This window comes from Sciurus vulgaris, assembly GCF_902686455.1.
Source record: "Sciurus vulgaris genome assembly, chromosome: 3".
Taxonomy (NCBI): Eukaryota; Metazoa; Chordata; class Mammalia; order Rodentia; family Sciuridae; genus Sciurus; species Sciurus vulgaris.
This window is the reverse complement of record NC_136463.1, coordinates 181,233,470-181,259,770: the sequence shown is the minus strand read 5'-3', so window position 1 is coordinate 181,259,770 and position 26,301 is coordinate 181,233,470. Positions and strand designations below refer to the sequence as shown.

Genomic DNA, 26,301 nt, shown 5'->3' with positions numbered 1-26,301 from the left:
ATTGTCTCTACTGGGTGCTGCTAATATTGATCTCACCCTTAAAGAAGAGGTTTTGGAAACCTGTAGGGTCACTATCAGCCTATAGAGGGGAAGCTAAAATACCCTAGATCTGCACTGCTAGAGGGGAAGATATGTGAACATGAACAAACAAGGGAAGAAAATGTTCCAAAGAAACCTAGGTTCTATATTAATAGAATCCAGTGACAGCATGGTAGAAGAAATGTCAGAAAAGGAGTTCAGAATATACATAATTAAAATGATTCTTGAAGCAAAGGATGAGATAAGAGAGCAAATGCAGGCAATGAATGATCACTCCAATAAGTAGTTGAAAGAGCAATTGCAGGACACAAAAGATCATTTCAACAAAGAGATAGAGATTCTTAAAAAAACAAAACAAAACAAAAAAAACAGAAATCCTTGAAATGAAGGAAACAACAAACCAAATAAAAAACTCAATGGAAAGCATCACCAACAGACTAGATCACGTGGAAGACAGAACCTCAGACGATGAAGACAAAATATTTAATCTTGAAAATAAAGTTGACCAAGCAGAGAAGATGGTAAACCATAAACAAAACCTGTAAGAACTACAGGACATCATAAAAGACAAAATTTAAGAATTACTGGGATTGAGGAAGGCACAGAGATTAAAACCAAAGGAAGGAACAACCTATTCAATAAAATAATATCAGAAAATTTTCCAAACCTGATGAATGAAATGGAAAATCAAATACAAGATGCTTAAAGAACACCAAATGCACAACATTACAACAGATCCACACCAAGGCACATTATAATGAAAATGCCTGACATACAAAATAAAGATAGGATTTTGAAGGCTATGAGAGAAAAAGCATCAGATTACACATAGGGGGAAACCAATACAGATATCAGCAAATTTCTCAGCCCAGACCCTAAAAGCTAGAAGGGCTTGTTCAAGCTCTGAAAGAACATGGTTGCTGACCAAGAATCCTATACTCAGCAAAACTAACCTTCAGATTTTAAGACGAAATAAAATCCTTCCATGATAAACAAAAGTTAAAAGAGTCTACAAATAGAAAGCCTACGCTACAGAACATTCTCAGCAAAATATTCCATGAGGAGGAAATGAAAAACAACAAAGGGAGGAACTACCTTAAAGGAAAAAACAATCAAAGGAGAAACCAAGACAAGTTTAAAACCAAAAATAAGCCCAAATGACTGGGAATGCAATACAAACCCTGAATGTTAATGGCCTAAACTCATCACTCAAAAGACAGACTGCCAAAATGGATTAAAAAGAAAGACCCAACAATATGCTGCCTTCAAGAGAATCATCTCATAGTTAAGGACATCCACAGACTAAAGGTAAAAGGAAGGGGAAAAAACCTACCAGGCACTTGGACTCAGTAAAAAAAAAGCAGGGGTTTCCATCCTTATATCAGATAAAGTGGACTTCAAGCCAAAGTTAGTCAGAAGGGATAAAGAAGGACATTTCATACTGTTTAAGGGAGCCATAAATCAGGAAGATATAACGATTGTAAGTATTTATGCCCCAAACAACAGCGCATCCACGTACATCAAACAAATCCTTCTCAATTCCAGGAATCAAACAGATCAAACCCAATAATACTGGGTTTGATCTTAACAAACTGCTGTCACCACTGCATAGATCTTCCAAACAACAATTAAACAAAGAAACCATAGAACTCAATAACACAATTGATAACTTAGACTTAACAGACATATATAGAATATTCCATTCATTGAATATATTTTCTTCTCAGCAGCACATGGATCCTTCTCTAAAATAGGCCATATGTTATGCCACAAAACAGTCCTGAGTAAATGCAAAAAAACAGAGATACTACCTTGTGTTCTATCAGATCATAATGGAATGAAATTAGAAATCAATGACAAAATAAAAAAACAGAAACTACTCCAACACCTGGAGACTAAATAATATGCTATTGAATGAAGCATGGATAACAGAAAACATCAGGGAGGATATAAAAAAAATTTTAGAGGTAAATGAGAATGATGACACAACATATCAAAATCTCTGGGACACTATGAAAGCAGTACTAAGAGGAAAATTCATTACTTGGAGTGCATTCAAGAAAAGAATGAAAAGTCAACAACTAAATGACCTAACATTACATCTCAAAACCCTAGAAAAAAAGAACAGAACACCACCAAAAGTAGTAGAGGATAGGAAATAATTAAAATTAGAGCTGCAATCAGTGAAATTGAAACAAAAACAATTCAAAAAATTGACAAAACTAAAAGTTGGTTCTTTGCCAAAGGAAACAAGATAGACAAACCCTTAGCCACACTAACAGAGAGGAGAGAGAAAACTCTAGTTACTAAAATTCATGATGAAAAAGGAAATATCACGACAGACACCACTGAAATACATACACAAGGAGAAGCTACTTTGAAAATCTATACTCCAACAAAATAGAAAATGTTGAAGACGTCAACAAATTTCTAGAGACATATGATCCTCCCAAACTGAGCCAGGAGAACATACACAATTTAAATAGATCAATTTCAAGCAATGAAATAGAAGAAGCCATCAAAAGCCTATCAATCAAGAAAAGCCCTGGACCAGACAGATTCTCGGCTGAGTTCTACAAGACATTTAAAGAAGAACTTGGACCAATACTCCTCAAAGTAGTTCATGAAATATAAAAAGAGGGGACCCTTCCAAATTCATTCTATGAAGCTAATATCACTCTGATACCAAAACCAGACAAAGACACATCAAGGAGAGAAAATTTTAGACCAATATCTCTGATGAATATAGACGCAAAAATCTTTAACGAAATTCTGGCAAATCACATACAAAAACATATTAAGAAGACAGTGCATCATGATCAAGTGGAGTTCATCCTGGGGATGCAAGGTTGGCTCAACATCCGGAAATCAATAAATATAATTCATCACATCAACAGACTTAAGGTTAAGAATCATGATTATTTCAATAGATGCAGAGAAAGTGTTTGCCAAATACAACACCCCTTCATGCTCCAAACACTAGAAGAAAAAAAAAGGGCCATTGTAAAGGCTATTTATGCTAAGCCCACAGACAAAATCATTCTTAATGGAGAAAAACTGAAAGCATTCCCCTTAAAAACTGGAACAAGACAGGGATGCCCTCTTTTGCCACTTCTATTTAACATTGTCCTTGAAATACTAGCCAGAGCAATAAGACAGATCAAAGAAATTAAAGGGGTACGAATAGGAAAAGAAGAATTCAAGCTGTTGCTATTTGCTGATGACATGATTCTATATTTAGAGGATCCAAAAAACTCCACCAGAAAACTTCTAGACCTAATAAATGAATTCAGCAAAATAGCAGGATATAAAATCAACACACATAAATCTAAAACAATTTTTTTTCATAAGCAATGAATCATCTGAAAGAGAAATGAGGAAAATAACTCTGTTCACAATAGTCTCAAAAAAAAAAAACCTCGGGAATCAATCTTATCAAAGAGGTGAAAGATCTCTACAATGAAAACTATAGAATATTAAAGAAAGAAATTGAAGACCTTAGAAGAGGGAAAGATCTCCCATCTTCTTGGATAGGCAGAATTAATATCATCAAAATGGTTATATTTCCAAAGACACTATACGGATTTAATGAAATTCCAATTAAAATTCCAATGACACTTCTCATACAGAGAAAGCAATCATGAAATTCATCTGGAATAACAAAAGACGCAGAACAGTCAAAGCAATCCTGGGCAGGAAGAGTGATATAGGAGGTATTACGATACCAAACCTCAAACTCTACTATACAGCAAGAGTAACAAAGATGGCATGGTACTGGCACCAAAACAGACAGGTAGTCTAATGGTAGAAGATAGAAGACACAGAGACATACTCACATAAATACAGTTATCTCATACTAGACAAAAGTGCTAAAAACATACAATGGAGAAAAGATACCCTCTTCAACAAATAGTGCTGGCAAAACTGGAAATTCATATGCAGTAAAATGAAATTAAATCCCTATCTCTCACCCTGTACAAAAGTCAACTCAAAATGTGTCAAGGGGGCTGGGGATATAGCTCAGTTGGTACAGTACTTACCTTGCAAGCACAAGGCCCTGGGTTTAATTCCCAGTACCACAAAAAAAAAAAAAAAAAAAAAAAAAGGGTCAAGGATCTAGGAATCAGATCTGAGACCCTTGACCAAATAGAAGAAAAAGTAGGCCTGAATCTCCATCTCGTTGGCTTAGGATCAGACTTCCTTAACAAGACCCCCATAGCACAAGAAATAAAAGCAAGAATCAATAAATGGGATAGATTCAAACTAAAAAGATTTTCTCACTAAATGAAACAAACAATAACGTGAAAAGAGAGCCCACAGAGTGGGAGTACATCTCTGCCATTCACAATTCAGACAGAGCACTAATTTCCAAAATTTATAAAGAACTTAAAAAACTTTACACCAAAAATACAAAGAACTCAATCAATAAATGGGCTAAGGAACTGGGCAGACACTTTACAGAAGATATACAGGTGATCAACAAATACATGAAAAAGTGTTCATCATCTGTAGTAATTAGAGAAATGTAAATTAAAACCATCCTAAGATTTCATCTAACTCCAATAAGAATGGCTATTATCAAGAACACAAACAATAAGTGTTGGCATGGATGTGGGGAAAAAGGCACACTTTTATGTTGCTGGTGGAGTTGCAAATTGGTGCAGCCACTCTGGAAAGCAGTATGGAGATTCCTCAGAAAACTTGGAATGGACCCACCATTTGACCCCAACTATCCCACTCCTCGGTTTATACCCAAAGGACTTAAAATCAGCACACTACAGTGATGCAGCCACATCAATGTTCACAGTCACTCAATTCACAATAGCTAAATTGTAGAACCAACCTAAATGCCCTTCAATTGATGAATGGATAGAAACTGTGGTATATATACACAATGGAATATTACTTAGTCATAAGGAAGAATAAAATCATGGCATTTGCAGGCAAATGAATGAAGTTGGAAAATATCATGCTAAGTGAAATAGGCCAAGCTCAAAAGTCAAGGCCAAATGTTTTCTCTGATAAGTGGATAAAAATACATAACGAAGGGGGGTGGTGGAGTGGGGGAGAGAAGAATGAAGTAACTTTGGATGGTGTAGAGGAAGATGGCATGGGAGGTGATGGGGAAAGGAAAGGTAGTAGCCTGAGACAGATAGTATTACCCTATGTATATGTATGACTACATGAATGGTGTGAGTCTACATTGTGTACAAACATAGAAATGAAAAGTTGTACCCCATTTGTGTACAGTGAGTCAAAATCCAGTCTGTAAAAATTAAAAATAATTTAAATAAAAAAAAATAATAATGGCAATTTTTGGCATTTTAGCATACTGTCATCCAAAACCAGAATATCCTCATGATACAAGGAGATCACTCTCATAACTTTCTATTTGAAAAAGTTCTATAAGAACACACAGGCTATACCATTTCAGAAAGCCTATGTACCAAAAAACATGGTTTCATAAGATAAATCTGACGAATGGGGCAAAATCTACTCTCTAAGCAGAGAATACATTTGATTTTTAAGAGGCTATGAAAAGGGCTGGGGATATAGCTCAGCTGATAAGAGTGTTTGACTAGCATGCACAAGGCCCTAAGTTCAAATCCCAGCACCACATAAAGAAGCTATGAAAAGATAGGGGGAAAAAAATCACAATTACATTAATTCTAAAGCTTTTTGTCTTTAGAAACAAATGCTTACCTGTAACAGCATCATCCTGATAAAGGTTTGTTTTTAGCAAATCATACACATCCTGGCGTGCAGTTCCCATGGCAGCCAAACCAAGACCCAGACTGCCTCCATGTCTAACGATCTAGGGAAAAAGTATTGGTTTCATTGATTTGGAACAACAGTACTTAAAATCTAAGCTTTTATTCTAACTCCAGAATCATTTCAGGGACATTATATATATAGAAGTTAGTTCAATGAGAATGATCAAGGGATCTAATAAACAGAAGACCAGTGCTAACCTGAGCAATTTCAGTTTCAACAGAATGATGCGTGCTGATGCAAAACAGGAGAGTTGAGAAGTGAAAGGGAAAAAAGAAAGTGAACAGAGATCACAACGCTCTTTCAATGAATTTATAGGAGAGAAGAAAAACTGTACAATAACTAAGAAGGAGAGGCAAGTGTCAGGGTGAGGTTTTTGGAGGGACAGGTGACCTAAGTATGCCTGTGTGATGAGGGGAAGGAGAAGAGAAAGGTAGAGAAGGTACCTAAAAACAAGATTGTGAATAAAGTGGGAACAAAAGGGGCCAGAGAACAAAAGGGTCCAGAGGACAAATTGAAAAATTTGAAAAAGGAGACTTTAATGGTCATGTCAATTCTGAATGCACAGTATCCTTTTATTTGTGACAGCATGCCAACGATGTCTTGGGAATACATTCCTCCATTGCTTAGTCTGGGTGGGACTGTCATTTAGTAAGCTCCTACTTTGCCCTAACCAAAGTATGAGCCCTGTCCCAAGCCAGGCCAATAGAATGCTCATTTTCTAGAATTTTATACTCAAAAGGCAAAAATGTTTTAAGTTCATTCATCCTAATAGTAGGGCCCCGAAGAGATGACTGTGTTAGATCTCTGAAAGTGCCTGACTCTTAACCTTTGTGGGAACTGGTTCATCAGTTTTTTCATAATTATACAAGCAACTTCTGACAAACTCCTTGTTTAAGTCTGTCAGAAGAGTTTTCTATAACTGTCTATCGCTATTGGGTTTTGATAATCATAAACACTGTCTGATACAGGAGGAAATGAGGCAAAAGCATATCCACACACACAAGATTTGTGGAGAAGGGCTTAGTAGCTGAGATAGAACATCCTATTGGCTCAATCTTTCCACTAAAGAATGAGGATAGGGTGTTCTGGCTTACTCAGTCACTATCCTGGTGGCTTTATAAAAAGAGCCCACTTGAAACATGAAAGCTAAAGTCTAAAATCTAAAATTCTATTTCAGGGTTCCTTAGAATAACAGTAGGGCTACTTATTAAGTTTTTCCAAAAGAATTACATTTAAAAAATTATCAATGATCAAAACAAGAAAGAATTCTAATTTCTGAGACAGCATGTGTAATTGGGGGCTGGAGGCCGAGTTTTATATAAAATGATAGTGCTAAGATTCTAAGGTCACTTATTCCAAGTTGTCTATAAGTGTAAGAAATTATGTATGTTTTACAACATACTTTGGTATGGTACTTTGTTTTGCTTGTCACAGAATTTAAAGGACTGGAAAGCACAATTTTAACTTATGGGAAAAAAAAAGGGAAATTACTCTAAAAAGAAAAGAAAACAAAACAAAACAAACCTCTGAAAATAACACTGTTTTCGGTATTCTCCAAATCTATCAAATCTTTTTTTCACTAAAATGATTTGGCAAATATAATGTTTTCAGACTCCTAAGTAATAGAAATTTAGTTTTCCATTTTAATACTTACATCATTGCTAGCATTCTTTAGCTGATTAAGCAAATAATCAATTATGTCGCCACCATGATTGGCATGAATAAGACCCAATGCATAGAGACCTCCACCTTCCTGATAGGCTGATCCTGGAGAAGTATCCTTGGGAAGGTACGTTGCCATTAACTGTAATGCTTCCTTCTCATGACCCTGTAAATATGAGCCATAAAGATATCGGTAAGAGAAAGGGACAGGAAAACAGGCACAATATTTTCTGATTCCTGCCTTTCCTCAAGAATGTTCAATAGCTAGAGGAGACAGCAAAGCTCTTACGCATACAACTCATCACTCAAATGAGAATAGTCTTTGACTCACTCACATTAGTTATAAGACACTGTCTATGCTTCAAATTTTTCTTTGTTTTATGTTTTCCCAAATAAATTTTCCACAAATAACATTCCAATTTATCCTTTGCAAAATGGTTTAGATAGCCTCCACAGGAAAAGAATTTCTACCTTTTACTAAAAAAATTAATGAAATTTTTAATATCTTATATAGTCTTACTATCTTAGTTTTAATATCTTATTTTGTTCATCCTTCTCTGTAAGATGACTGATTTGACTTAGCAAAATGTGTGTGTCAATTAACTAAAAAAGGCTTTTATTTTTCCTTGACCTCAGAAAAACTGCTTCTGTTCTGATGCCTATTCACAATAAATAACACATATTACCTTATGAATCACACCCAAACTGGCTGTAGCAGTAAATTTTGCCCAATTAGTGGCTCTGGCCAACCATTCCAAATTATCTCTGTAAGAAAAGAAAACTCAGTAATACTATTTACAAATGAATTTCACAAAAGTTTTTTTTTTTTTTTGTTTTTGGTGGTGCTGCAAATTGAACCCGGGGCCTTGTGTATGCAAAGCAAGCACTCTACCAAATGAGCTATATCCCCAGCCCCCTTCACAAAACTTTTTAACACAGGTCAATAAAAGCATTAAAATTTTACCTTGAGGGCTGGGGACTCAGTGGCAGAGTGCCTGCCTAGCATCCTAGCATGCACCAAGCTCTAAAGTCAATCCCCAGTACCACAAAAATAAATAAATAAATAAAATTCTTTTTTTTTTTTTTTTTTTTTAACCTTGAACCATCTCAAATCATTTTACACTGTGGATCACAACTTACTGCTGATTCTACTCTACCTCCTAAGTTGTTTTTAATATTTTAAGAATTTTTAAAACGTACAACATATAATTCTATGAACAAAATCAAAATCTATTATTTTCAGAATTTCACACAAAATCTATTATTTTCAGAGTTTCACATATTTCCTTCAAAACCTATTATCAAGCCACCTAATAAAAGGAATTAATTTTACCTTAAAATGAGTAGGAAAATTAAATTTAAAAATTTCAGAAAATAACAAAAATATTTAAAACTCAGGACTGGTCAATAGGAAAAGCTTTCCACAGATATGTAAAGATGTCAACACTGTTTCTCTACTAAAGATCTGAAACCAAAGTAGAAATCTCCAATCATATTTACCTCAAAAACTGGTCACTGGTCGTCCCACAGTGCATAAAGGAGTTTGCTATAACAGTTGCTGTGTGACATACAGAATTCCGTACTGCATCCTACAAAAACAGATTTTTTGGGATAACTGGCAGAGCTTCATACCTGTGCGTGCTCTCACTCACACTCAAAGGCCCTATTTTGTGGCAAAAACTGACATAAACTGAACTGAAAGTCAAAATATGAATTTTGGACATTCTTTATAAAGACTAAGTAAATAGTTTATAAAAAGCCAAAGAGTTTTATTTGCAGTCTTACCTTAAGGTCAATACCAGATTTTCAGTGGGAATTTAGGTGGTAGGTTTTCTATTCTTTGTTTTCTAAACATTTTAACTTCCTACTTCTCTTTAGCATTTTGGCTAAGGTCTCCAAAAGGTTGGGGTAACTTAAAGAAAAATCTACAACTCATGGCCACCAAAATAATTTTATTTTTAGTGGGACTATGTTACACAAACTAGCTTCAAATGACTGCCACAAATACAAAGTTTTTGGCTCTTTTTTTTTTCTATTTGAAAAAATTATTTTTAAAGTTTCAAAAAGCACTTTCATATATGCTTTGATCAAAGAGCTATTCAGTCATTGAATACAGCTATAAAAGAAGAATAAATGTCTTTGGGAAGGGATACTAGGTAAAAGAGGAAAAACAGAGAAAGAACTTTAAGCTATATATCTTTTTGTGTTGAACCAAATACAAAAATTACCTCTTCAACAAATAATAATTGTCAGGAACAATATATCAGCAAAGGTTGTAACAAGATAAGAACCTCTACTCTCAGGAAGTATACATGGTTCAGTAGGAAATAGAGACACATGTTTATGTATGTCTGTTAATATCCTGATTGTGCTGTTTGTTCAACTGTTACATGTATACATTCAAATAAAAAGTGTTTGGGTTTCTTTGATACTAAGGAGTCAAGCCAGAGTGTCATACATACTAGGCAAGCACTGAGCTATATTCTTAGTCATAAACCACCCCAAACCAGTCCACTTATTTTTGGAGACAGGGTCTTGAAAAGTAGACAAGGCTAGATTTGAACTTGAAATCCTCCTGCCTCAGCCTCTGAAGTAGTTGGGACTACAGATGTATACCATACTCCGCAAGATAAGAAGTTTGTAAGGGAAAAAAAAACCTAAATTTCACTAAACTTCCCAAAAGAGACTAGCATAAAAATGGATGCTTGATCATTGCTAATTCCCTTCCCTTTCTAAGAAGTTAAAATTTTACTCAGTTTGTTTTTGTAGTTGTGCTGGGATTGAACTCAGGGCCTAACTCAAGAATGCTAAGCATGTACTTTCCCACTGAACTATACCCTGGCCCCTTACACTGTTACTTCTACGAAAACTCAGACAGTGACTCCCTTGATCAGGAATAAAATACAACAAAGTATTCAAAAAATAAAAGGAAAAAACCTCCATTATGGTTGAATTTCCTACCTTTGTGTTTTTTAGAATCATGAGGTCTGTGTTGTTATTTCGTATTAGGAACTGCAGATGTAACTCAATAGCCATTTCGCCATTTAAAATTTTAATCATTTTCAAAGTCTGGTCCTTGGGCTCTGGACTCTTCAAAACAATGAAAATCACATTATTGAAAATTCATTAAGCCAACTTTATCTCATCAGTCCTAAAGCAGTGAAATTAAAAGTCTACGCACATATATACACAAATTCATTTTAATGGTAAAATCTAGAAAATTAATTTATCATTATTTGAGAGAAAGAGATTTTTTTCTTTGGTAGATGCCAATGAAATATACCAGCTTGATGAAGAATACAATTCAGGGCTGGGGAGATAGCTCAGCTGGTAGAGTGCTTGCCTTGCAAGCACAAGGCCCTGAGTTCGAGCCCCAGTACTGCAAAAAAAAAAAAAAAAAAAAAAAAAAAAAAGAATACAATTCATTTCAAACTAGCTCCCAATGTAAAATAGTTTAATATTAAAAATAGAAAAATATTGGGAAAGAATAACTACCAATGACACACAGGACAAATTACTTTAAACAGTGTTTACTTATTCTTTAGTTGAGAAACTCCCTGCTGGAGAAAACTGAAAAAAATCTTTAATTGACAAATACATATAATCTCATGAACTACCAAGCCATTAAGACAACTCTTCATGAAAGAGAACGGGTGACGTTTACATAACCGAGACTCAGATGCCAAACACCCTGAAGGAGGAAAATTTACATCTCTGCTCCACTATCTGCCCCACCCTTTCATGCACTGTGAGCATTAAAATAGCACAGATAACTAACCTGCCCTCTAGATAGGATGCCATTTGTTAAATGCCATGTTTTTGTCTCACCTTGTGACAGATAATTTGAAGGTTTTCTGGGACAGAGATCATTCTTTAGTAAGGATCTCAGGATTTTATTTCTTCTAAGTGCTCTTTTGGATCAGGCTGTTTTTCTTTTTTATAAAGGGACTTTGGTATCAAATTTAACAAACTTCAGAAAAACAAGTATGTATCACTTATTTAAACGAATTTACAATACAACGTGTTAAATAGCAACCTCAAGTTCAAAACGGATACTCACGGCATCTGGTGTCTTTCCTGAAAGTGCACTACCTGTCTTTTCTTCTGTTTCCATCGAGTCACTAAAATGAAAAGAATCAACAATCAAGAACCTGATGAACTGTTTCTAAATAGAACATGCAGGCAATCTGTTTATACCATAGATCCAAACCATGTCCAAATTAAATATTTTGTAAGAAAATAATGTTTACTTCATGAGTATTACCAATAAGAAATAAGAAAAGATTCTAGGCATCTTTAAAATGGAAGAAGCCCAGTTACTTAACTTTCCCCAAATAAATTCATTAAAACACAAAGCAACTAGGTCAGGAAAATCCATGGATAACAAATACAGGGTGCAAAGTATCCCTCCCCATTCCCAAAATGGTCAGATTAAGATAAACTACCATAGGCTACAACAAATTTGAAGTAAACTATTAGAGACCACGAGAACTATTAAAACTGGACAGCCACCACTTCCTTCTAGATCAAAGTACCATGCTGAGGGGAAAAAGCTAGGCAGAGAAAGGAAACATCAGCCATCTTTTGTTTAAATACAAATACAACAGAAGAGAAAGTTTTAGAAAGCAGCGAAAATTTATTTCAAAACAAAAGACATTAAGAAAGTGATATGAGATTAAAAAAAAATACCAGAATTTGAAAATTTTGGAAATTAAAATAATGGAACTGGGGGAAAATTAGAAAAAAATAAAGAGAAAAAATCATTGTAGAAATAAAGATTAATTCAGAAGGAACATGACAGCAAATAAACACATAATGCCTTAAAAAAAGATGACAAGAAAAAAGGAAAAAACCTCAATTAAAAAGAAATAAGTCAGATGCTAAGATCAGGAACAAAGATAGGATATTTACTCTTGTCACTAAAATTCTATAATGTATTAGGAAGCCTGCAAGTGCAGAAAAATGGGGAAAGGCATAAAGATTAGAAAGAAAGAAGTAAACTGGTCTCTAGCAACAGATGATTCCAATGTAGAAAATTCTATAAAACCTATTTTTTTTAAATTTACAAAAGCTAAAAAGTGATTTAAGCAAGGTTACAGGATTTGACATTAATACACAAAAATAAAGTATTTCCATACTGTAGCAACAAGTTGAAAATGGAAATTTAAAAATGCCACTTACAGTAGCATCAAAAAACCATAATGTACACAGGAATATAAGAAATTTAAGGAAAGATGTGCAAAACCTCTGCACTGCTATTGACAAAATGCTGATGAGAAAAATTAAAGAAAACCTAAATAAAAGCACATGTTTACATATTATAGATTCAATATTATCAAGATTTCAATGTGGGACAAACTGATCAACACAATCCCAATCAGAATCCCCAGACTTACATAAATGCAAAAGATCTATAATAGCCACAACAATCTTGGAAAAAAAAAAAAAAACAAATTAAAACTGTAGGTCTGGGGCTGGGGCTGTAGCCCAATGGTGTAGTGCTTGCCCAGTGTGCACAAGGATCTCCAGCAGCCCCATACCCACAGAAGGAGATCTTACATTTTCTGACTTCAAGACTTTCAGTAAACTTTAGCAATTAAGTATTACTGACAAGAGAAAACACATCAATGAAAAAAGAACAGAAAAAAAAATCTACCAATGCATACATATGCTAAACTGATTCTTGTCAGAATCCTATTTCCTATTTCCAAGGCAATAGGAAAAAGATAATCTTTTAAACAAATGGTGATGGAACAACTAAATATTCATGTGGAAAACAAAACCTGTTCTCCTACCTCACACCATATACAAAAAGTTAAGCTGAGTTCTTCTAGAGACCTAAATACGAAAACTAACTTTATATAATTTCTAGAAGAAAACATAGCATATTAGAACATTGCATTTGTAACCATGAGGCCAGTGAAGAATTTCTCAGATGGAGTCCCAAAATTGAAAATTTGACTGATCAAAAATAAAAACTTTTGCTCATAAAAAGATGCCACAAAGAAAATGAAATCATATGCCAAAGTCTGGGGGTATATTCATAACACATATTTTTGACAAATGACTTCTATTAAAATAACAATGAAATACCACTTTACCAATGAAAGGAGCAACATTTTTAAAACACTGACATCAAATGTTGGTCAAGATGTAGAACAACTACATTGCTTCTGAAGAGTAAAATGGTACAGTCACACTGGAAGAGTGGCAGTTTCTTACTAAGTTAAATATATACCCTGCTATTAAGTGATTCTACTCCTAGGTATATACCCAAGAGAAACAAACACATCTATATCTACAAAAAGCCTTTGTACAAGAATGTTCACAACCATTGTTCTTTTCCCCTTTTCTGTAGTACTTGGGATTAAACCCTAAGACCTCAGTGTTTGCTGGACAAGTACACCACCAAGCTGCAACCCCAACCCTTTTTATTCTGAGACAGAGTCTTGCTGAGTTATCCAGGCTTGCTGTGAACCTTCAATCTCTCTGCTTCAGTCTCCAAGTAGCTGGGATTATACACTTACTTGGCTACAGCCTTGTTTCTGTTTGTCTGAAGTACTGGGAATTAAACCCAGGGCCTCATGCACGCTAGGAAAGATTCTGTATCACTGAGCTACATCTCCAGCCTAATACCTTTATTCTTAGTAGCCAAGAACCAGAAACAACACAAAGGTCTATAGGTAGATGAATGGATAAATATACTCTAATATATGGTACTCAGCAATGAAATCAATTACTGTATTTCACTGTGTAATCACTAGATTTTTATGATTTTTTTTTTTTTTTTTGCAAAAAAGTGGGCCACAACCATTACTTAAAAGTTTTAAAAAAATTGTGCTGGTATTACTTAAAAATCACTTATACTATATTGTCTTTGATACAAGATTAGGATACACAGAATACTCAAAATATACATTAATGTGGTGTTGACAATTATGTGGTAAAATACAATATTAATTCATCCCCCAAAAAGATGTATATTACAGACATTATTCTGAACAGAAAAAAAAAAAAATACATGCAAAACTAATCTGTGATGATGGAGATTAAAACAGTGGTTTCCTTGGAAGCAAGAAGTTAACCACAAAGGGCGCAAAGTTTCTGGGATGGTAACAAAGGTGTTGGTTACATGGGTGTTATACTAGCAAAACTCAACAAACTGTATGCTTAAGATGTATGCATCTCACTGTATTTAAATTATTACTCAATTAAAAGAAAAAAATAGAAGCAAAAAAGGAAGAGACAAATTTAGATGGTGGGCAAAGAAGATCAAACATTCCTATAAAAAGGAGGATTTCAAATAAAGCAAAAAAAAACAACACAAATAATAAAAACTAAAAGAAAACCTTTCAGAAGCAGGAATAATTCTGGTGTTTCTCAAGACCAGCAGGAAGGTCAGTGAGGTCTGAAGGCAGTGAGGAAAGGAGGAGGAGAGGAAGTGAGGGGTACAGAGGTCATACCATGTGCAGTTGTCTCAGTACCCACAGGGGACTGGTTCCAGGAACCACTACAGATGTGATCTGTGGACACTCAAGTCCCTTATATATAATGGCTGAGTAATTGTAAATAACCTGAGCACATCATCCTCCAGCATACTTCAAATCTACATATTACTTATAGTAATGTAATGTAAATGCTATATGAGTAGTGGTTATACTGTATTGTCTAGAGAATGACAACAACAAAAAGTCTGTACATACTTAGTACAGATTTAATGTTTTTCCCCTAAATATTTTCAACCCATGGTTGGTTGAATCCATAGATGCAGAACTTGGGGATACAGGGGGACAACTGCATAGCACTGCAGGCTACTTTCAGGACTTAGAATTTTATTTGAAATGTACTGGGAAGGTAAAACAGTTTGAAAGAAAAATGACATCTCGGGGCTGGGGAGATAGCTCAGTGGGTAAAGTGCTTGCTTTGCAAGCACAAGGCTGTGGGTTCGATTCCCAGCATCACCAAAAAAAAAAAAAAAAAAGACATATTATGACTCCATTGCATGGAAAACTTTGGAAGAAAAATAATAAGATATAACTAAGATACAAACATTTTAAGGAAGTGGTCTAAATGCATAAGGAAATATAGGAAACTAAGATCTAATACCATATTAACCTATTTATGTATTTAGTTTTAATAGAAGCACAAAAAGTTGAGGATGTTTCTTTCCAAATATCTATATAGCTAAGACAAATATCTTAAAGCAAGCCCTCCAACCCTACCTAAGACCCCCCCCCCCTTTTTTTTTGTTTGGGTACTGGGAATTGAACCAGGGCCTCCGGCATGCTAGGCAAGCACTCTACCAATGAATAGCTGTAGGTCCCTGACACTCTTTTTTTGTTCTTTTTTATATAGGGCCTTAGCAAATTGCCAAGACTGGCCTTGAACTTACCATTCTTCTTCCTCAGCCTCCCAAGTAGCTAAAATTACAGGTAGATTTTTAACTTATTTGATTAAGGAACAAACATGCTATCTTTCTGTACCAGATCATCGCTTCTCTTTCTTTCTAGAAGGGTGATCTTCATTACTGTACTTCTAGCACAGTGCAAAAGAGAGCAATAGCCTAAAAAGACCTCACAGTCTATGAAAGCTATAAATTTATTTATTATTAGAATATGCCAACTATGATTATATCTATTTCAAAAATAAAACAAAGATTGTTCAATAAGTTCTGCTGCAGAAAAAGATACTTATACCTGTCTTTCTCTGATCCTGCAACAGTACCCGTATTGGTGGATCCAGGCACAGAAGCAATAGGGGTGCCAACAGTTCGAAGATTCTGGATTACAGATGACAAAAACTGCTGGCTAGCACTTTCATACAAATCAAAACAAATCTGATAAGCCATCAGGAGGTTGTCTTCCTTTACCAGTTTTTCTAAGATATCACTCACAGCCTGAGGGTCATCTAAGAAAATTAAGCACTGAAATGGAGATAAAGAACATAACAATACAATAACTAAAAACTTCATATACAAAGTACTTAGAGCATGACAAACAGTTGACAATATAGGAGACATTAAAATGTAAGCACAGGCAAATTGGGGGCATACTATCTGCCTACTGTTTTATTTCTGAACCCAATACTCATGGAGTTTTCCTAAAAATGGAATGTGCTCATTTAAAAAAAAAAACTTCCATATAATTTCCATGAATTATATTATGCCTGGCAATTATCAGTATTCAATATTAGTTGCTGAATGAATCTTGGTTTCTATTAAAAAAAATTTTTTTTTGAACAAATGGGCATTGAACCTAGGGGTGCTCTACCACTGAGTTACACCCTCACCTCCCCCACCTTTTTTTGAAACAAGGGCTCACTAAATTGCCAAGATTGGCTATGAACCTGTGAATCTCCTGCCCCAGCCTCCAAAATAGCTGAGATTATAGGCATGTGCCATCAAGATCAGTTGCTTCTTTAATTCTTAACCATAATTTATATCCAAGTAATTCTCAACTTGTATTTTCTGTTACCATATACTGTAGGAATCATTCATTCACTGAACACATAATATTGTGTTGGACCAGGATAAGAGATCAAAATTATCATCTTGAAGCATTTCTTTTATTACTCTTATAATTTATCTGCCATATCTGCCATATTTAACAGAATCATCTGAGAGAGTTAGAATTTTTCTTCTAAGAAATCAATGTAAATTTTCTTGTTTCCTTGAGTAGCAAGTAACTCAACTTCAAGATAAATACATAATCAATTATTATGAATTAAAAACAGGAAATAATGGAAACAAATGACCAATAACGGGGATGGTTAAGTTAGACAAAGTACATAGACTGAATTACTACTACAAATCAAGAAAGAGTCTGACAAAAATTTGTTAAGAGTTATAACAAGGCAAAGTGTTCAGCTAATAGCTATAGATAACTGATAATTTGTCTCTAGGTAAGGGAACTTGGAAGCTGGAGTAAACAAGTAAGAGACTTTACTGATTACTCTATAGTTCTTTTTGAATTTTAAATACTGTGAATGTATTATTGTTAAGAAATATATTTCAAGGGCCGGGCATGTGGCTCAGAGCTCAGTGGCAGATTTTCAGCTAGCATGCATAGATTCTAACCTTGCATCATTAAATTTACTTATTAGAATATGCCATCTATGATTATTATTACATGAATAAATTTGTAAAAACAAATTTTTAAGTGTATAATAAATTTTCTTATAAAAATTTTAAAGGCTAGGAATAAAAAGCTAAAAAAATAAAGTTGACTCTAAGGAATGAAGGAGAAATACAGCAAAAAAAGGGACAGTAAAATACTATTATTTATATGAGTTTTAAAAACTATTAAAAATTTTTTAAAAACAAACACAACTCCAAAAATCTATATAAAGAGAGTTAACAAGAAATATAACATTAAATTGACTTTGAGTGATTTAAATGTAGATTTTTCCTCTTTCAGCATTTTATGTTTCAAACTTGGTTTAAAATGTATTTTCAAAAAGGGGGCTTTTCAATTTAAATTTGTAAGAAGTATAGAGGATACAAACACATGAAAGCACATACGTGATAGAATGCTCAAGCAGAATACAAAAGCCTAGGGTTGGGGAAGTAGCTCCATGGCAGAGGGCCTGCCTAGCACGTGTAGGATTTGAGCCCCAGCAGTGCAAAAATAAGAAAAACAAAAATCTCTAATTTAAAAAAATGAAAAGGCTGGAGATATGGCTCAGCAATAGAGTGTCTCTGGGTTCAATTCCCAGTACCAAAAAGAAAGGGAGAAAAAGAAAGAGAGAGAGAGAGAGAGAGAGAGAGAGAGAGAGAGAGAGAGATGTGAACCTATGCACACCTCCAGTCCAGAAAATGCAACACAGAGATTAAGGATCTACATGTGCCCGAACTTTGGGGAAAACATCTAGTATTAGCTTTGGGAAAAGTCCCAGGAGAAGGAAGGGATAGGTAAAAACTTTCTTTTCATTTTATATATTTTCTGTACAATTTGATTTTTTAAGTACCAACAAAAACAAATGAAAGGATAATAAAGAAAATATATCCAAATGTTTGGTTGTGTTTGAATAATGAACCCACAGATAATTTCTATACTTTGAATTCTTTTTAGCATGACATAGTATAGCATAAGTAACGTTTTTATCTTCCACCTTCTTTTTAAACCTTAATTTCCAAAATTTCCTTAAATGCTTATTTTGAAAATGAAAAATGCATATAAATAATACATTATAACAAAACAGACTTTAGTGTTATGAGATTTCATTTCTTATCAGTAAAAAGAAATATAAACCATACATCTTATCTTCATGAGGCTATTGATTGGATCGGCTGAGATACATGTATAAAGCCATTATAATAATGTAATAAGATATAATACAATATTGTATAATGTGGCATAGCACAGTGTAGAGTAATGTAATTCAGTGTAATTACCTGACAAACATTGATGAAATCAGGTTTCTCCAAGTTCATGTAGATTTTAACTAGAACTCTTAGTACTTTATTCCGAAACTGTTTATTTTGCATTAAAGACATGCAGAGCTTGAGGCTATAAGCTAGCATTCCTGGGACATCATTCTGAAAGATAAATTTTTAATTACATCATTATCTGGTTACTGAAGCATTATGTTTATTTAGATACAGGATTACTTTAATGTACCTTCTTTAGTCATTCAAAACAATGATTTAAAACCCTTAGATAATAAAAACCTTAATAATTTAAACCTTGTTAGAGAGAAATTTTTAATAAAGAATTACACATTTCCTTATCTTCATGAAAAATGGAATGAAAGCAATTTAATATTTAGTGGTCATGCAGGACATCTCTACATGAACAAAGTATACTGTAACAGATTGATGCTGTTTATTATAAAAAGATTGCTTCAACTGTCCACACACTAAGTGACGATGCTTTGCAGCTTGTCTGTCGAAAGCTCTTTGCATCCTACTTTGTTCCTAATTTACTGCCTGTACTGAGCAGCCAGAACTATCTCAAGCTCAGGCATTAGTGCTGCCACATCTGTCTGGTGTTCTATGAGGAAACCTTGACCTACACAATGGGTGTTTATGCTTGGGGTTCTTACTAGCACCCCCAATATTTGAGATACTGCCCTACAGAAGTTCTTCAACATAAATAAACATACTGCAGAACTACAGAAGTATTTCTCAAAAAGCAAGTTGTGGCTTATTAGTAACTAATTAAATCAACTTAATGAGCTGTGACTAGCATTTTAAGAAATTAAAGACAATTTTAAAACATCCGCATTATATTACATATAATAGGATAGGCTCAATATGCAGTATGTAATGAATGCAAAACAAATGAATTTTTTTACTCTCTTTCCCCATCCATCTATTTACCAGCACCAAAGACTGAACTCAGAATGCTCTACCACTGAAATACACCCCCAGACCTTTTTAAATTTTATTTTGAGACAGGGTCTTGCTAAGTTGCCAAGGCTGGCCTTGACCTTATTGATCCTCCTACCTCAGCCTCCTGAGTAGCTGCAATTGAAGGTGTGCATCATTGTGTCTAGTTTGCTGTATTTAAAAAAAAAAAAATTTTTGTAGTTGTAGATGGACAGAATGCTTTTATTTTATTTACTGTTATGTGGTGCTAAGGATTGAACCCTGTGCCTCACACATGCTAGGTAAGCGCTCTGCCGCTGAGCTACAGCCCCAGCCCTAGCTAACTTTATTTTTAAAATAACATGTATTACCCCTTTTCTTTCCTACCTACCTACCTATTATTCATTGCCTGTTTCCCCTCTGGATTCCCCAAACAGACTGTCTGATGTGGGTAGGAACTTTGTTAGCCACTATAACTCCAATGTCTAGAACAGTGTTTGGTACATGGTAGGCATTCGAAACCCATTTGCTGAATGAATGACTGCAAATATTTTAATCTTTTTCACATGAAGACAAGGAGAGTCTATAACTGCACAAAAATAAAACTGAAACAAAGACCATTCTATCATGTGGTCACTCATTTATTTCCTCATGTACATAAAATCTTACTACTGCTGCTAAACAATGACTTAAACCTTGAGGACACAGTAATGAAAAAGGCAAAAAGTACTTACTTGGTGGGAAAAGCAATTATTAATGCTCTAATAAAACAATTAATTAAAAACTGATTAACACTTTGAAAATATACAGGGCTCTATAAGACTAACAGAAGAACTGGACCTCATCTTTGTAGTAGAGGTTAAGTAGGAAAAGGATATTGGGGATTAATGGAAAATTCTGCAAACAAAAGACAGCTGAGCTCTGATCATGAATAGGAGTGATGCGAATAAAGACAGGAAAGAATATTTTTGGTAGCAGGGATAAGACAAGGTCCATCAGGAAAGGATAAAAGACCAAAATGGCTGGAGTACAGAGAGCCAGATCACCAAGAGGAAGAAGTGCTGAAGCAAAGTGGGCCTGCAAATCACTGTCCACTTAAATCAGCCTTACACCGTTGCGACCACTTTGGTGACTTAAGACTGTCTAAATTATTGTAAAACATTCTTGAATCTGGAATCTAGTTAATAGTTTTAACCATAATAAATTAATTCAAATAGTTTATCAATACATTCTTCTTTTTAAAAGGCAGGGTAATAAATACAACTTCCCCAAGAAAAATTTCAAAGGAATGAAGAATTGTGACACGATAAAAGCATATGTTCTATGAACACAAAACACAAAGTTCATATATTTAAAAAAAAAAAAAGCCTTTGGCAAAAAAAAAGCACCTTATTTTTTGTTTTAAATAGATTTTCTTTTCGCTACCCAGATTTTCAGCTTGAAAAATTTGCTTTGCTGATTTCCCATCAATAACAATTCTAAAATGACATCATCTACCTACCGACTCCAGTATGGTCTTCTCAAAGACATCTAGTCTCCGAGTCTCCAGAGCAATGCCGATAGCCTGCTTGTACTTGTGATCATCTAGACACCGCTGGAACATTTTATTCACAATGCCTTCCAGCCTCTGGTCAATTGGTTTTTTTTCTCCTTCAGGCAAATCTGCATTTTCCACACATTGTTTGGTATAGTGATCAATGCATTTTGCTATGGAGAAAATAAAATTGATAACCTTGTAAATTGGACTAAACTACCAGAAAGGACAATGTTCACATTTATAATCATATACCTGTGAGATAACTATAAAGTAATGAGGAAATTCAAAATGTTAAAACTTATGCTTTCAAATAAAACTGCTGTCTTTGCAATGGTTACAATAAAGGACCACGCACCCACTCCCATAAGGTTGACATTATTGAAAACATTTCTTGACCTGGTGCCACGGTATATGCCTATAATCTCAGCAACTCAGGAGGCTGAGGCAGGAGGATCACAAGTTCAAAGACAGCCTCAACAACTTATCAAGACCCTGTCTCAAAATAAAAAAGCCTAGAATGTAGCTCAGGGTAAAGCACTCCTGGGTTCAACTGCTGGTATAAGTGAACCTACCGTCCAAGTTTCAAGAGAGAGTCATGTTCCCTCATTCACCAGGTTTATTTGTCATAACTATATCCCAGGTGCATGTTATAACTAAAACCCACAGTCTAGTGGTATTCCCAGCTGAAGTCCCATCATAACTAGGAGAAAGTTTACTAGTCTTGAATTTTCTGGAGGTACTATTTATGCTACTCATTAAGATCCCAAGAAGACAATTCCAAATTCCATTTTGTATGCCCCCTCACAAATCTTAGTGACATTAAAAAAAAAGTCCATCCTATAAAACTTAGGAGCATGAATGAATGAATCCCTTCCTTCCACAGAAAAAAAATAAGCAGAACTGGTCTCTTGATTAACAATCATCCTCCAAAACTAAGATGACACATAGTATTTAGAAACAGAAAAGGCATCTCCTATCTCATAGCACTTTATAACAAGAGTCCTATAAATAAGGACAATTTGTAAAATGACAAACAAGCACTTGCAGATTCCTGCTGGAAAAAAACTACAAACATGAATCAAAAACTTAGCAAATAACAGAAAAGAGATAAACAGGTGTATTTAACCACACTTCTAACAATGTGAAGAAAGTGCTCTGCTTTAAAAATGATGTGGTCTATCCTTTACAACTATCTGTTCTTCTCATAGGATTCAAAGAGTTGAAAAAAAAAAAGTGAACAAAGAACCCCATTGGAAGCCGGCAGTAGCACACACCTGTGATCTCAACCATGTGGGAGGCTGAAGCAGGAGGAAAACCAGTTCAAGGTCAGCCTGTGTAATGTAGCAAGACCTTCGGCTCAGGGACATCAGAAGTTATCTCTTTCAACCCTGTTGTGCAGCATTCCCAATTTCTGACAGAGAATATGAATTTTTTCCTCATAAGGATCTAGGTAAATAATGCAGATTTCCTCTTTAATCTGCAATGAAAAATACCTACACTGTACATTCCTGACAGGGAACATGCTCTTGAGCTCTCTGAAATTATGATTCCATCTAAAGGGCATTGAGTTCCTTCTTTTAAATAATACAAGACAGAAGTTTCTCAAATATTCGAGTATTTTTTAAAGCTACAAAATCTCAGAAAAAATGTTACATAGTTGTTTGAACTTATAATTCTGGTTGAAATGTAAGAGAGAATCCAAAACTCTGCCTGTGATTACCCCGCTACAGTGTGACTCTGGGAAAGTTCTCCAGAGGCGAGGTGTTAAAGGCTTGGTTCCTAGTGTGGTGCTATTGGGAGGTGGAAGAACCTGTTAAAGGTGGGGCCTGGTGGGATGTTCATCGGTCACTGGAAGCATGCCTTTGACGGGAACAGTGGGACCCTGGCCCCTTCCTTTTCCTCTCTCTTTGATTCCCTGACCTAACATGGGTGGTTCTACTCTACCACATGCTCTGTGCATGATTTATAGACTTGTCACAGACTCGGAAACAACAGTCAACTGATCCTGGAATGAAAATTTCTCAAAATGAAACAAAATAAATCTGTTTTCTTCAGAAGTTGATAATCTCAAATATTTATAATAGTTCAGAAAGCTAACCACCCCATCAGTTTAAAAATAAACTAAATTTAACCTCTAGCACTAATATAATAAATGTAAAAATTGGTGTAATGTTGGACTGAACCTACATTTTAACAGAAGTTAAACATTCCCAAGCAATGTATAATTTATACATCAATGCAGAGTTTAAAATGAAACTGTTTGCTACAATCAGCCTTTGCTATAGCAATGCATGCCACGGAATCTGTCTGAAGTAAAATTTTTCTTGTTCAAAATAAATAAATAAACTGGGCCTGGTGGCACACTCCTATAATCCTGGTGACTAGGGAGTTCTTTGAACCTCCTATTCAATAGCCACGTGTCTTTACATGTCAGAATCCAAGTTTTTTTAATTCATGTAACAGAGCTATCCCCTTCCTCACAGGGCAAAAGTGGAATCAATCATGATATGCAGAGTGACTAGTACCCAGCCCTACCACAATACGGATATACAGTAATGGCTTCTCAGTCATCAGTTTCCGTAGTGTAGTAGTTATCACCTCTGCCTAATAATAAGAGCTTCTTAGAAACAACTACATAAATTTGCATCAATCTTTACGCAAATGGTATGCTGTTACTCCATCTACAAACAGAAACAACATGTATCCCATTTGTTTACAATAAAAATGAATTTTTAAAAAAATTTGCATGAGTCTGTTACTCATAATAACTTGATTTAATCATCTCACTGAAATGTAGCTCACTGGACTAAAGATAACCATAACTGATGAGATAATCAGTACTCAGTTGAAGGCAGATCTAAAAACTCAATCTGCATGAAATTATCAGAGAAAGATTATGAATTTATAATTAAAATGAAATTGGGCAATATCATATTAAAAAAAAAAAAAAAAAACTATGTATACTAGGACAAAAAGGAAGCCAACAAGATAAAGCCTTACCAGATATAAAATAATTACCTATAATAGTCTCCACATATTCAGAGTTATCGTTGACATTGAAGAGGTCACCTGCTCCAAGAGCATAATTCAGAGACTCCTCAAAAGCTCCCAGGTGATAAAACACTTTAGATGCCACTAAGGCTGCAAACTGCCGACTTCGGAAACCTTCATCTTCATACAAAACTTCTCTGAAAGAAATTAGGAAGGACAGACCCTGTTCCTTAAAAAATCCCAACTCTAAATATTCAAGCCACAAATTATTCATAAATTTCTATACAAATTACTGAGCCACAAGACACATCCACAATTAAAACTGATCTACCTTATTCAAATTTATAGGAATAAAGCAAGTTCTTACATTTTGTCTACAGACTCAGAAATTTCTGCCCAGAAGTCATTGACAACTGCATTCAACTTGTGTAGTGCAAATTCCTGTGAAAGATAAAAACCAAAATTCTATTTTAAAATACAGTAACCATTATATTTCCTTTAAAATTTTTAACAAATCAATGGTCAAATCTGCAGTAACATTCACTAAAACTTTTAATCTATCAAAAAGAAATTTACTAATACATTTTCTTGAGTTTATACATTTCCTTTGTTTTCAATCATAAAACATTAGACTAACCGTGTCATTCCTTGTCATACAAGACTTCCTAATTTAAATATAAATGAACGTAGGTGTTTATAGCTACTTCCAAGCACATTCCAAATTTTCAGCAAATTAAAAGAATTTTAAATATATGATACAGAAGAAATAACTTTTTGTGTTTTCTGCTGATTAAGAAACTGTAGGTTTACTCAAGTGTTATTTTAAGATTTGCTTTAATTTCATTAAACTCAAGGAAAACAAATTGCTATTGCCAAGATACTATCTTCTCTAGCTAGATTTCAGTGACTGTTACAGGTTGTGTAAGATGGCTCCTTCAAATAGTAGAAGATGCAAAGATACCACAAAACTCAAAAAGATTCACAGAATTCACAGTAAGCCTAGAGATTTATTCTTTAACTAATACCTTCAGCTGTGGTTCTTCTTCATCCAGAAGAGAAATAATTCCAGCTATAAGACAAAAGGAATATCATGATTATGAAACAAGCTCACTCAGATAAAAATTAATGTTTGGTCAAAAACAAGCATTTCTGGGCTGGGATTATAGCTCAGTTGGTAGAGTGCTTGCCTGGCAAGCACAAGGCCCTGAGTTCAATCCCCAGAACCACAAAAAAAAAAAAGAAAAGAAAAAGAAAAAGAAGCATTTCTGTCATTCATATGACAGAAACGTAAGCATTTTTTGAGGGGTGATTTCACTAGGGGAATGACTGTTTTTCTTTAAAACTGTAGAGTTGAGCCAGGTGTGGTGGTGCATACCTGTAATCCCAGAGACTCAGGACACTAAGGCAGTAGGATTTTGAGTTCAAAGCCAGCCTCAGCAACTTAGTGAGATCCTGCCTCAAAGTGAAAACTAAAAAGGGCTAGGAATGTGGTCAAGCATCCTTGGATTCAATCCCCAGTACCAAAAATGAAACAAAACAAAAAACTGTAGAGTTTATATTTTGAAGCTGAAGAATGTTATCAAACCTTTATGACACCATATCTATCACATCATTTGCCATTTGATGGTTTGCAAAGTGTGGTTCCTGGGCCAGCAGTATTAACCTTACCTGAGAACTTGTTAGAAATGCAAATTCCTTGTTCTGCCCCAGGCCTTCTGAATCAGAAAAGATAGGGTTTGGGTCCAGTGATAAGGCCTCCCTGTGATTCTTGAGTTCACTATAGTTTGAGAACCACTGATCCAATTTACTGACCAAAATGAGACATTTTTCCCATCCATATAATTTCAGAATAAAATTATTCAGACAAAATAAGAGTTAAAAAATTATTTAGGAAAAAGGGGCATATTTGGTCATTAACTCAACAGAGAATTATATTTCAATGATTTTTCAAGTTGCCCATATTAAGGTATCTCCCTCCTATCACGAGTGA

The 26,301-nt window shown here is 34.7% G+C and overlaps 1 protein-coding gene across 1 annotated transcript in view; it reads right to left on the bottom strand.

The window, feature by feature from the left end:
• PSMD1 (proteasome 26S subunit, non-ATPase 1) overlaps positions 1 to 26,301 on the bottom strand; it is a 97,071-nt gene that overhangs the window by 66,933 nt on the left and 3,837 nt on the right. Inside the window, exons 2-13 of the mRNA XM_079134832.1 lie at positions 25,337 to 25,380; positions 24,679 to 24,752; positions 24,339 to 24,508; positions 21,285 to 21,490; positions 18,869 to 19,012; positions 16,173 to 16,399; positions 11,537 to 11,597; positions 10,438 to 10,566; positions 8,977 to 9,065; positions 8,163 to 8,241; positions 7,469 to 7,642; positions 5,743 to 5,854 (exon numbers count right to left, since the gene is read on the bottom strand). Of these exons, the coding sequence (XP_078990958.1) occupies positions 5,743 to 5,854; positions 7,469 to 7,642; positions 8,163 to 8,241; positions 8,977 to 9,065; positions 10,438 to 10,566; positions 11,537 to 11,597; positions 16,173 to 16,399; positions 18,869 to 19,012; positions 21,285 to 21,490; positions 24,339 to 24,508; positions 24,679 to 24,752; positions 25,337 to 25,380 (1,509 nt within the window). The remainder of the gene's footprint in view (positions 1 to 5,742; positions 5,855 to 7,468; positions 7,643 to 8,162; positions 8,242 to 8,976; positions 9,066 to 10,437; positions 10,567 to 11,536; positions 11,598 to 16,172; positions 16,400 to 18,868; positions 19,013 to 21,284; positions 21,491 to 24,338; positions 24,509 to 24,678; positions 24,753 to 25,336; positions 25,381 to 26,301) is intronic.